This window comes from Mauremys reevesii, linkage group 4 (assembly GCF_016161935.1).
Source record: "Mauremys reevesii isolate NIE-2019 linkage group 4, ASM1616193v1, whole genome shotgun sequence".
NCBI classification, from domain to species: domain Eukaryota; kingdom Metazoa; phylum Chordata; order Testudines; family Geoemydidae; genus Mauremys; species Mauremys reevesii.
In genome coordinates this window covers 91,290,125-91,303,205 of record NC_052626.1, presented here as the reverse complement: position 1 = coordinate 91,303,205, position 13,081 = coordinate 91,290,125, and the positions used below count along the sequence as shown (strand labels likewise).

At 37.8% G+C, this 13,081-nt stretch overlaps 1 protein-coding gene across 5 annotated transcripts in view; it reads right to left on the bottom strand.

Annotated features, from left to right (window-relative positions):
• Positions 1-13,081, bottom strand: part of ELP4 (elongator acetyltransferase complex subunit 4) — a 269,273-nt gene that overhangs the window by 250,198 nt on the left and 5,994 nt on the right. For all 5 annotated transcript variants that reach the window (XM_039535841.1, XM_039535839.1, XM_039535844.1 and 2 more), the window contains exon 2: positions 12,229-12,264. In XM_039535841.1, the coding sequence (XP_039391775.1) occupies positions 12,229-12,264 (36 nt within the window). The remainder of the gene's footprint in view (positions 1-12,228; positions 12,265-13,081) is intronic.

The window sequence follows — 13,081 nt, the reverse complement described above, 5'->3', positions numbered from 1 at the left end:
AGTGGACTTGTAGGCTCTAACATTTTACATTGTTTTATTTTTCAATGCAGTTATTTTTTGTACATAATTCCACATTTGTAAGCTCAACTTCCATGATAAAAAGATTGTATTACAGTACTTGTATGAGGTGAATTGAAAAATACTATTTATTTTGTTTTTTACAGCACCAATATTTGTAATCAAAAATATAAAGTGAGCACTCTACACTTTGTATTCTGTGTTGTAATTGAAATAAATATATTTGAAAATGTAGAAAACATCCAAAATATTTAAATAAATGTTATTCTATTATTTTTTTAATAGTGTGATTAATCACTTGATAGCTCTAGTGTGGATCATGAGACCCTTTTAAAATGGCATAAAGGCCCTTGAAAACTTCCAGAAGATAACTGGTAGCTTACTTATTTAAAAAGCAGAAAGCTATCTGGGGAGAAAATTTGCAGGAATATACAAATACTACTTTTTGTAGAAAGTCTAGACAGGTTGCCCTAAAGCTGTCAAAAACTGTCACAATCCATCAGTATTGATATTTTTTTCTATAGACAATACTACAATATAGTGGTGTGACCTAAGGTGAGTCTTTCTTTAGCTACAAAACATCTCACCAGAACTGCTGCAGGTTATGAGATGTGTTTTAATTATCTTCAGTATCTGAAATTCCATTTAAAGATATTTTACTAATGTCCACAGTTACTAAGCTTGAGGGAATTTAGTCTGTGTCACTTGCATTTAATTAGCACATGCCAAAACCAGAGTTGGCAAACATATATGTTACAATATTTGGCATCCAGCCATTCTGCAGGAAGGTGAATTTTGACATGTTGTATTTTGTATAATTATATTTGGCAAATCACTGATTTGTACCTCTCCAGAGATTACCTTTTTAAACTTTTTAAAAGGTGATAAAGTCAATTATATTGACAAGTGAAGAGTACCCTTATCAGTCAGGTTAAATTGCATGTCTAACAAAAATAATAGTAGCTAATTAAAGTAGCTGAAATTGCTTCAAGGCTTAGAATGTACAAGTATAGTCCTGCCTCTAACAAAATACATGTTATGGTTTAACATTTTTTTTTTTAACCTGACCTCAGCTACCGAACAAAACCCTCTGATATGATAACCTTTAAAACCTTCAACTATCAGTGACCTCAACAAATGGCAAAAGCAACAACAAAAGCTTAACTTTTTTAAAGTGTGTAAGAATTGTGACATTCAATCCAGGTTCCTATACTGTGTGCACCACTGTGTAAACCGGGTCCCTCAAAACTACAGTACACAGTACTGTCTTTAGAAATTAGGCATGTAGCATGATTAAGGCACACATTTTAAAAATTAAAAAATAAAAAGAAGACACTTTTCTGGTGATATTTTTTAAGGTTCGGAACTTAAAAAAAAATATGCTGCTGTTGCTATTTTTTGCCCTTGACTCAGAAACAACAAGTACACATTTCTCAAAGTGCATGATTTTCCCCCCCAGCACCATAGCATTCTGAATGAGTTTAACATGAAACACTGAACAAGTGTTGTTAACATTCACTTTCAGCAAAAGAACCGTTTTAATAGTGTCATCCAACTTTTCACTTCACTCCAAAAACTGTTCACAACACTGAACACTGATTCCACTGGACTATTTGTTTCTGGTAAACACAGAGAAAGTTTTACTTGGTATAGCAAAACATCTTGAACAAACAAAAGAAGTTTTACAAAACCAAATGGTTTGACTAATGAAATGAATTGGGAAGTTACAGATGTCCCAAAAGAAGTCCCTAGGATACTGGAACATTAGATGAACAATTAGTACATATGGTCACTTCAAGCATGGTAAAAGAAGAAACAACATAGAAGAGTAAATAGAATTCAGTTTAACTGGGAATCAAGATGTTCTCGGCTATAAAGCAGCACTGCTAGAAAACTTAACTTTAAATATATACATACCGTATGCCAAATAATATTTTACAAGATTGTCCAGCAACCTATATTATTGCATCCCTAGAGAACCATAATAATTAAGACAAACATTTTAATACCCTGAATCTACTATTACTTGGTTAAATTAACCAGGATAATAGGTGTCAAATAATGAAGATGAGCATTTAATTTGCAAAGGGAGCTAATCTTAGAGTAATGCAATTTATCCTTGCCTTAGAGAATGTTAAAAAAAAGAATTTAACCTTTTCACTATACTTGGAGTACAATGCTGAAGGATCCTCCTAGGAGGTTTAACACTGACAGCTTCAATCTTGTGAAATATAAAGCTTGACTAGACTAATCTCATGACAGGATTTTACTGTTTTTCTGTATTATTGATGAACCATTCTAACAATCCAGTTACAATACTCACTGTGCTAGCTTTAAAACCAGTTTCAAGATCTTCAGTGTAGTTACACGAAAAAATACAGTTTTCATGAATGTCTTTTGTATAACATTATATACTTCAGAATTGTTTTAGAATTATTTTTTATTTAAGTCTAAAATGTTAGATTTTGGATCTTAAATACATTCTCTCCTACACTTCCAGATATTACCTTTATACCAATAACTCCTCTGTTGCTTCTTTCTTTATATCTGGTATCTAATGAATGAACTCATAACCCATGAATGAGAATTGCTAGCTATGCACTCAGAGAATGTCATGGGGTGAAATTTTAGCTCTATTGAAGTCAATGTGAGTTTTGCTGTGGACTTCAGTGGGATTTCACTCATCTTTTCCTTCAGCTCATCTGATTAGATGCTTTCTCAAATCCCTTAGTAGCTTCCCATTTTACCACATCAAGAGCAAGAGACTCAACTTCATTTTCAATCTCTGCATAATCTTGTTGTCTACAATTTTGCTCTCCTGTCTTCCCACTTGTTTAGTTCCTTTATTACTTCCAATCCTTACTGCCCCCCTTTCATTTATTTTTCCCATTCTATGCCTTCTGCCTTCTTTCTGGCTCACCATTTTGCTTGTAATGGCTTGTCACCCGATCCCAAATCCCTTTGGTCTCCTCCTGCTGAACCTTCTATAGGATCCATTTCCCCACCCCAAAAATCCTACCATTGTTTTCACACCTCAACGTGGCAGAAGTATTGCCCAGCAATTTTGCTCTTCCCTAGGCTGTCTTCAGGGTGAGGACTTTGTCTTATTATTTGTTCTGTACAGTCCATGTACTTATGGCACTATAAATTATAAGTTTCAGTATCTTGAGATACACCATATTGTAATAGGCAATGGGAGAACCTAGCATTAGAAAGATCTTGACCTTCATGCTCTATCTGATACCACTGACTTCCCTTCTCAGTTACTCAACACAGTTCTCAGAAATCTCAGACATTTTCCTCTGTTGATTTTATTCCAGTTTCTCCACCTGTTTTTTGGGTTCCTGTAACACTAGTAACCTCAATGTGATATTCCATAGGATTTCTGCCTTAACCTATCATTGTCCCTATTTCTCTTGGTCATCTCTTTTCCAAATTCAGACTTGAGCTGGAGAATCAATTGATAGTCTACATCTGCTTAAGATTTATCACTGTCCTAGCCTTCTGTCTGCCTTAGTTTGATCAACTATGAGAGGTGGAATGTGTCTTTTCCCCAGTCAACGCATGAAAAACTGCTCTCTTACCAGCAAGTAACGTAAGTGCACATCAAGCCTTCCCATCCCTCTTGGACTTTAATCTTTAGTTAGAAAATCATAGACATGAAACCCAGACTCTTAAAACCTTTGTGTAGCTATACAATAATGATAGTGAAATACTTCAAATTCCAACACTAACTCGGGAGGATGTTAAAACAGGAGCTAATAAAGACAGACATTTTAAAATCAGCAGCTCTGGATAACTTATATCCAAGAGTTTTAAAAGAGATGGCTGAGGAGCTCTCTGGATCGTTAATGCTGATTTTCAGTAAATCCTGGAACACTGGAGACATTCCAGAAGACTGTATGAAAGCTAATGTTGTGCCAATATTTAAAGAGGGTAAATAGAACAACCTAGGTAAATATAGGCCTTTACATTACAAATTTGGTTGATAAAAATAACAGTATTGACGTAATTGGCTTGTGTAAGGCATTTCACTAGGTACTATATGACATTTGGATTAAGAAACTAGAATGATACAAAAATCAACATGGCACATGTAAAATGGATTTCAAAACTAGATCAAAATGTAATTGTAAATGGGGAGTAATGACTGAAGGGGTATGTTTCCAGTGGAGTCCTGCAAGGAGCAGTTTTTAGCCTTCATTATTTAACATTTTTTTCAATGACCTGGAACAAAACAAAGCCATTACTAATAAAGTTTGTAGGTGATACAAAGATTGTGTGAATAGTAAATAATTAAGAGGACAGGTCACTGATACAGAGCAACCTGGATCATTTGGTAAACTGGAAGCAAGCAATGTTTTAACGTAGCAAAATGTAAAGTCATAAATTTAAGACAAAGAATACAGGTCATACCCACAGGATAGGGGTCTCTATCCTGGGAAGCAGCGACTCAGAAAAGAAATTGGGGACCATGGTGGATAATCAACTGAACATGAGCTGTGAAGCGGTGACCAAAAGGACTACTGCAATCCCCGGTTGTGTAAACAGAGAATTATCAAGTAGGAATAGGGAGGTTATATTACCTCTGTATTTGTGACTGGAGCAACAGCTACTGGAATATAGTGTCCATTTCTGGTATCCACAATTCAAGAAGGATGTTGATGAACTGGAGACAGTTCAAAGAACCACAAGAATGTTTAAATAATTGGAAAACATGCCCTATAGATTTAAGGAGCTCAATCTATTTAGTTTAACAAAAAAGAAGGTTAACGGGGGACTTGATCACAGTCTATACAGGAGGAACAAGATCCAAAGGCTGGAAGTTGAAGCTAGACAAATTTAGATTAGCAATAAGGTGCACATTTGTTACAGGGAGGGTAATTAACCATTGGAACAATTTACCAAGAGTCATGGTTGATTCTCAATCACTGGAAATTTTTAAATCAAGATTATCTATTTTTATAAAAGGATATGGTCTACTCAAACAGGAATTAATTCAGGGAAGTCCTATGGCCTGTGTTATACAAGCGGTAGTAAACAGATGATCACTGTGGTCCCTTTTGGCCTTATAATCTTTGATAACTAGATGTAAATGATTAAATTTCTTAATATTGTGAAACCATATCTTGGTCAGATGCTTGATGTCTTGAAACTACCACTGAACAGAGTATGTCCTTGTTCACACTTTGGCCATACTTGCGTAGATTTTCATTCCAATAAAGATCTTTTTGAAGTTAGATTTGAATGGTCAAAGAGATTAAATTAGCTCTTAGTTGTAAAGATGGCTACTTATGGCTAAGATATATTAGTAGAGCAGAATGGGGAAGACTGTACTTCTGTTACCTATACTGAACCATTTCCGTGGTACTTTCATAGGTACTAAAATGTACATAAAACAAAAAAAATTAATGCTGCTAAAAAAGCTGCACCCTTTATATATCATTATGGTTGTAATAATTTGAGTCAAACACAAGCCAATTCACCGTTCCCAATCCCTTTATAGAAGCATACAACACTGTCAATTTTACTGAATATTCTGAAATATCAGTTTGTATTAAACCTTTAATACTTTTTGGTATTTAATATATGTGTTTAAGATGCATGCTTTATGAATAAAAGTGAACATACAAATGTATATGTATGTTGATTACTGTTGGAAAAAGTTTCCACATGACGCATACATACAAGAATAGGATTTCCATTTATTTAGTCTTCTCTAATCTCTAAGAAACAAGACTAAATTTCATAGTTAACGTTTGTTTCTTACGTAATTTTCTCAAAGTTGCTGAGATTGAACAGCCCTATACTTCATTCTGGAGCAGTTCTCCTCCAATAGTCAACAACGACTTATCTTATTTGCTATCCTTATATTTCCCATTGGTGCCAATTTAAGTCAGTGGGAATTTTGCTTGAAGGACTACCAGATCAGGTTCATTATTTATATTTTGTTTCTCCAAGAACACTGCACTATTGAACAAGCAGGTTTATGGAGTCCTCATTATTTTTAATCAGAATTATAATTTTTATTAATGCTGATTTTGAGCTTTGGCAGTTTTGCAGGGTCCAATATAATACCAAATAAGCCTCATATTAATCATGGAACTTTTGATATTTTTGCATCTTTTATTTCCAGCCCCAACTCTGCAGACACTGAGATCAGTAGCCCAGGTATTTCTCCACAGTGAATTTTGTTTTGTGGAAAGACAGGCTGCATTGGTTTGAGGAAGGATTAGATATATTTAAAAATAGTAGTAAGAAATAGGAAAAATTCTCTCTTACCTGTGAATTTTCATTCTAAGACCCTCCATGCTAGACAGCCTTCATAGTGGGACATTCCCCACTGCCACAGCAATGGGAGATCTTTGCTCTGAACTTGGGCTTAGGTTCACTGCTCAGAAAGAACTCTCCAGAACAGCAGCTTCCAAAGCTGAAAAATACTAATTATATAAAGTGCTATCCAACTCAAACCATTTACAACAGAGCCTTGACATGAAAAAATTAGCAATTTTCTGAAGGAACACCCTTTTCCTTTTCACACTATTTAACAAGCAAGCAAGCAATAGCCAAGGCATGATCAGACGATCTGATATGGAGAGTGCGAGAACGAAAATTTACAAGAGAATTTTTCCTCTCTGTCCCCTCGATGTCAGTCAGTCTTCATAGCAGGGATGTAGAAAGCTGTAAAGGCAAGGAGGGCCTCAGTTTACCTGTATAGAACTGAATAAGAACTTAAGGTTTAACAGCCACCCTGTTGAGGAACAGACTTCTATCAAACCCTGTATCAGATGGGGTAAGAGTGTTAACTTTATAGTATTAAGAAAGTATAGATGGAAGACCCTGTAAGTAACCTTACAGAGATCCTGATAAGATGTGTGCGATCTCTCTATTGTTGCTCTTTTCACAAAGTGCATAGTAAAAAGAGTCATACCTGAGGCTTTGAATACCTCTGATACATACATATACATACACATATACACACACACTCTGTAGACTCCATTCACATGCGTAACTTATGCATTTCTACTTCCTTAGGGTATTTGTTTCAACCAGAAGAACAACACTACTTTCTATTATGTGAGGAAGACTGTGGTATTTTTGGGAATGGAGGCCTAACTAGTTCAAAGAAGTACGAATGTGTAACTCGGGTTTCACTCTGAGCATACCAAACTCCTTAGCTTCCTTGCACAAGGTGGTGCCAAGTAGGCAAGATACGTTCAGTGAGAAGAGGAAGAGACCTACCAACTGTGAAGCTGAAAGGTAGTTTTATTAGAAGTTGCCATGATTTTGATCTGTGGGATAGAAGAATCTGCATCTTGCCAGTGGACTGCAATAAGACATTTTCCTGGTTTTCTTACAGTGCAATATGCCTGCAGTCACTAAAGGACAATACTCTTTGGAAAGACAAGTCAGTCTGATGATCAGGCCAATTTGTCCGTTGCTTCAACTGACTTTGCCATGATGAATGTTCTTTGTAATATTAATATCTAGACCTCCAGTTTATGACAGACATCACATATATTACTTCTAAGATGCTAGGTGGCTGCTGATCACCTTCTTAGAATGAGACTGTAGTTTCTTCCTCTCAGCTTCCCAAATGACAACTTAGTGGCATGGGATATCTGTTCAGAATAAGCCCTTTTCAGATGAGTGTGTGTATGCACTGGACGTTTGAAAGAAGGTTCCAATTACGCTTCTCAGACCTAATTGAGGAAAGTCCTGAGGGTTAACAAGACTATAATACCTAAGGGTTAATATGATTATAACAACAGTGGCCTGTTCCTTCACAATATTCTTTACCACCTTTACTCTCAGTGACTGAGGGGAGAAGGCATAAAGGAGATCTTTTAGCCCACTTCTTATAGATAAGGAGACAACGGCCTCCCCTTTTGAGTGTCTCCTCCTCATGTAAGTAACTCTTTTGGTTTTCTAGCTGAACTTTGATGCAAATAGGTTCAATCTCTAAGCTTCCAACCTGTCCTGTGATGCATCAAAAAGCTAGCTGATCTAGACTGGTTTCCCTTGGTTCTAAGCCTCTTGCTGAGCCAGTCAACCATGACTTCCCTTCTTACTATAGAACCATGAGGAACAGAGCAAGAGCTTATGTCCAGGACATGAACAGGGCTACTTCTCTAAGCAGTACTGGAGGTTTCCTGCCTTCTTAGCAGTTATATACACACCATGTTTCTGAAGAATCATCTGCTGGAAATGGAGAAATGAGCTTGGTGGTCCATATCATTAGACAGGTTATATGCCATTTCTCTTCCTTGGACCACACCTTTCCATAGTCATACAAGCAGCAAAGAATCCTGTGGCACCTTATAGACTAACAGACGTTTTGCAGCATGAGCTTTCGTGGGTGAATACCCACTTCGTCGGATGCAAGTAGTGGAAATTTCCAGGGGCAGGTATATATATGCAAGCAAGAAGCAAGCTAGAGATAACGAGGTTAGTTCAATCAGGGAGGATGAGGCCCTGTTCTAGCAGTAGAGATGTGAAAACCAAGGGAGGAGAAACTGTGTCCAAATCAGATATTAGGAATGGCAATATACAAAAACCTGTAGGAGAACACTTCAACCTTCCTGGCCACACAGTAGCAGATCTTAAGGTGGCCATCCTGCAGCAAGAAAAACTTCAGGACCAGACTTCAAAGAGAAACTGCTGAGTTTCAGTTCATCTGAAAATTTGACACCATCAGCTCAGGATTAAACAAAGACTGTGAATGGCTTGCCAACTACAGAACCAGTTTCTCCTCCTTTGGTTTTCACACCTCTACTGCTAGAACAGGGCCTCATCCTCCCTGATTGAGCTAACCTTGTTATCTTTAGCTTGCTTCTTGCTTGCATATATATACCTGCCCCTGGAAATTTCCACTACTTGCATCCGACAAAGTGGGTATTCACCCACGAAAGCTCATGCTGCAAAACGTCTGTTAGTCTATAAGGTGCCACAGGATTCTTTGCTGCTTTTACAGATCCAGACTAACACGGCTACCCCTCTGATACATAGTCATACAGGAGTCCATATACGTTTCCCATATATGGGATCCAGTATCTGTACTGATGACCAGCTTCCCTGGACCTGACAGCAGGTAGCCCTTTAATATTAAAAATGTGCTCACCAAGAGATGCAAGTATTGGATCTGGACAAAGATTTTTTATATCATGATTTGCTGCAACTGCTGGCTGAAAAGAAAGCCAGAATTGTTTTAGGTATGCACAAAAGACCCACTAGCCCAACAGCTGAGTCAGATTTTATCTTCTTCTGCCTCTCTTCTAAAACTAAGGTTGTCTTGAGTGATAATTTAGATGCTAGAAGTTTGTGAGGCCTATAATTGGCCGTTCTACTTGTTCACTCAAAGACATGTTGCTGAAGACTTTTAGCAATGGCTGCTGAGCCTTGTGTAACATGACGAGAAGGTTATCCAGACATCATCTATTCCTTTCACTGGAAGGAAGCAAAGATATTACATTTGTGAATACCAATATAGAAGTTATAAGTTTCAAAAGGGCCTCATGAAACCTCATTGAAAATACTTCTTGTTGTAGCAGAAGTTAAAGAATTTCTGGGTAGCTCTCCTAGATCATATCTTCAGTAGAACTCCAGGTTCATTTTCATACTGTAAAGTTCTGGGAAGATAATGCTGTAATGATGGATTTCATATTTTCAACTGAAATATTAATCTCTTTATGGACTTCCTGAGAGACTTGAGATTTAAAATGGACTATATGTCATTGTTTCTCTTTGTACTATTAAAAAAAAAACTTATGCCCTTTCCAAAACTATCTGTCTCTCCTCAGAACTAGTTCTATTGTTCCAACATGTAGGAGATGAACCATTCACCTTCACCTTTTGATTCTACAAAGGGTCTTGCTGATAGTGCTGGTTTATTTTCATTTACTTTGGAGAAAATATAAACTTGGCCAAGGGGCAATGATTGAATTCTATAGTTTTTCTGAATATCCTTCCCCTGATTATTTCAAGCACCCATTTTCTGAGGTGGTTCACTCCCAAATGAGTGCCCACTATGAAACACTCTTCATTGAGGTGGAGAGGGGGGAAATCTGCCCAGACTTTGGAACCCAAAAACAAGAGAAGCTTTTGAGATTACATGGTTTTCCTTGATCTTCCAACTCTCACAAAAGGCAGCAATGCCCTCATCCTAATGTGTAATCTCTACATTGGAACCTGGTGCAACAGCTTCAAAGAAAACACCTATGACATAAGGTAGTTTGAAGATTCTCTCAATGGAAGGAGGGAGGGACTTATTCCTTTGCCTAGAGACAAAGTAGTCACACAGCGTTTATGATCCTCACAATGTTTAACAAAATAGTTGGAAGGATATCAAAGGTTAGCCCCAATTTATTCAAATGGAGCAATAGTTGCACTAGGCCACATCTATGGAAGTTTGAATATGCAGCAAATCAGTCAGGTGAGGTATCAGTTCTAAAACAGGCTGGCAGGAAAATCTTGTTTAAAATAGGTTTGATGTAATTTGTCTTTTGCATGTGCTCACAATGGACCTCCACAATAAGAGACTGCAACCAATATTCTCAGGGCTTAGGCTGCTATATCCAAGTTTAGTCTGAGTCACAATCCTATTCTCCTGTCTGCAGGTTTGGAAGGAATGTTCCCTCAGCTGGCATGACTGTGGACGCAGCAACCTTAAACTCAGGCAGAGTAATGGAGACCTTAGTCCATATGTACAAGTAGTCCTTGATAGGGAATTCCCACTCCATCTTAATCACACCTGTAAACCATTTGAGGAAGAATTACACAGCTCTTCCTCAACTTTGCAAGTGTTTTGTTTTTAGAAAGGGAGGCATTTTTTAAAGAAAAAGAACCTGAGAACCTTTTGCGCTTAATTCTGGATGCTTAGCTGAGTCTCTGAAGTATCTCACTCAAAGGCTCAGCTTTAGTTTTCTCCTCTTTAAAGGATTTAGAAGTGAGACTCTCTCATTACATATTTTACGTTTTTGTGCTGTCCCTTTAGGAGCTGAATGCGCAGTATCTATCCTTCACCAGTCTCTGGGCCAATCCCCTGTGAGAAGGCCGAGAACAGGTTACTACTGAGATTGAAAGGACAGTGTTCAGGCATGCATCATTCATGTTTCTCTAAGAAAAACTGTAGCCATTTTATGACCTCCCGTGGGACTCTTGCAGGCTGGAAGGCAGAGAAAAGGCAAGTCAACATCCCACTCTAAATCATTTCACTTCATGCTCCTTGCTGCTAGGTCCAGGCTGAGCAGGGGACAACTGCATAGAATTAGGAATGAGCCATAGCAACTGGAAACAAATGACTCATTTGGTATCAGAAAGGTCACAGAAGCTGCCACCTTTCACGGTGCTGGTAAAACACTGTGGGAAGCGGGCATGCTTTGCACCCTTTTTAATCAGCTCAGCATGCATCTTGCCTACATGCTGGCTGGGAGCAGGTATTTCTTCACTCCTGGCTCCCCTTCAACTTGCCTCCACCCAAGATTCATGAGGCTCCACGTGGGAATAGGGGTCCCATTCTCAAGGGAGAGACAGCAGGGCTGTGGAAAACTTAACACCAGCTCTGTGACACTGATTCCGGCCTGGTCTCAGTGAAGGGAGCCTTCACATGGCCTGCTCAACTGTTTCAGTGTGGACCTTGCCCACATCTGGCCAGCAGCCAGCTTTCACCGTGGCCTGCTTAGCTGTCTTGGCATGGACCTTGCCCACACTACAGCTGGTTGCCAAGTTCCTGTGGTCTGCTATCTCTGTTGGCCATTTCTGAGGGAGGAGGGGAAGAGAGCTGCTATCCTTCAAACCCTCCTCAGAAAGCCAAGTTTTAAGTTTAGCAGTTTTGGGGAGACAAATCTCAAAACCAATAAAGGCAGAGAAATTCAGTTTAATGGGAGTTCATAAGATTTTAAAGCTTTGCTGCAAAGGGAGACCCGGAGTGTGCCACGCATGCTGCTTGGAGGCAAGAATTCTGGCGAGTTCTTCCCAATGGGCAGTCCCCAAGCCCAGGTTCAGAGCAAAAATCTGGTTTGCCACTAAATGCTATGGAGATGGGGACTGACCAACCATGAAGAGAGTCAAACATGGAGGGTGCTGAGAATTAAAGTTTGAGTGTAATTTAAAAAAACAAAAACAAAAAACAGATTGTAATTATAGCTATATAAAATATTAGCTAAGTGTGACAAAAGTATAGCACAATATATTCATACATTCTATACTAACCAATAAGAAGAAGGGTTCCAACAGCTAAACCTCCACCTGGAAACAAAACAAAAACCAAGAACAAGATGAGACTACATTTTAATGTTACCTTAGAGAACAATTAAGTTTGCTTAGTTTATAAGTCAAAGAAAGATGATATAGCAAGTTTAAAAATGTAAATGTGAACAACATTTTAATTACCTTTGCAAACTTCCTACAATTCACTATTATGAAATAATTACATATTACATGTAATTATATATTACACATTACAATTACTTTCACAATATATTGTACTATTCTCTTTATATGAAAAGATTCTGCAGAGATCTACACAACTGAGCTTAAGTACTGCAATAATGTTGTAGAGCCTTAATCAAACACTTACTTTAGTAGGATTACTCATATGAATGAAAATGTGCAGGATTGGATCCATATTTAGTAGCGATTAATAATACTAACTCTACAGCCACCAATTAACCATGCAGAATACCTCAACAAGGGCTCATCCAACTCGCACTGTTGTCAACAGGGAAAATACTGGCTGCACTGAAGTAAATGGTAAAAACTCTTATTGACTTCAGTGGAGCCAGATTTCATCCAATGAGAGTCGGATGGGACCTTTATGTACATAAAATCTGAGAGATTAAGCTTCTACCCTAAAAGCATTTTCTTGTTTGACACTTCTCATCTCCTTAAATATATAGAGGCCTGCCCGGATAAACATAACTGGTTGATTTTTTAACTGGTTGTTAAAAAATAAGGATACACTCCATCTTCTTGTTTAGCTAAGAGCATCAATGTTTTTCTATTCCCATTTTGCTTAAATAACCAGTCATTATGTACCAATCACTTATGATTAAATTAATCTGTC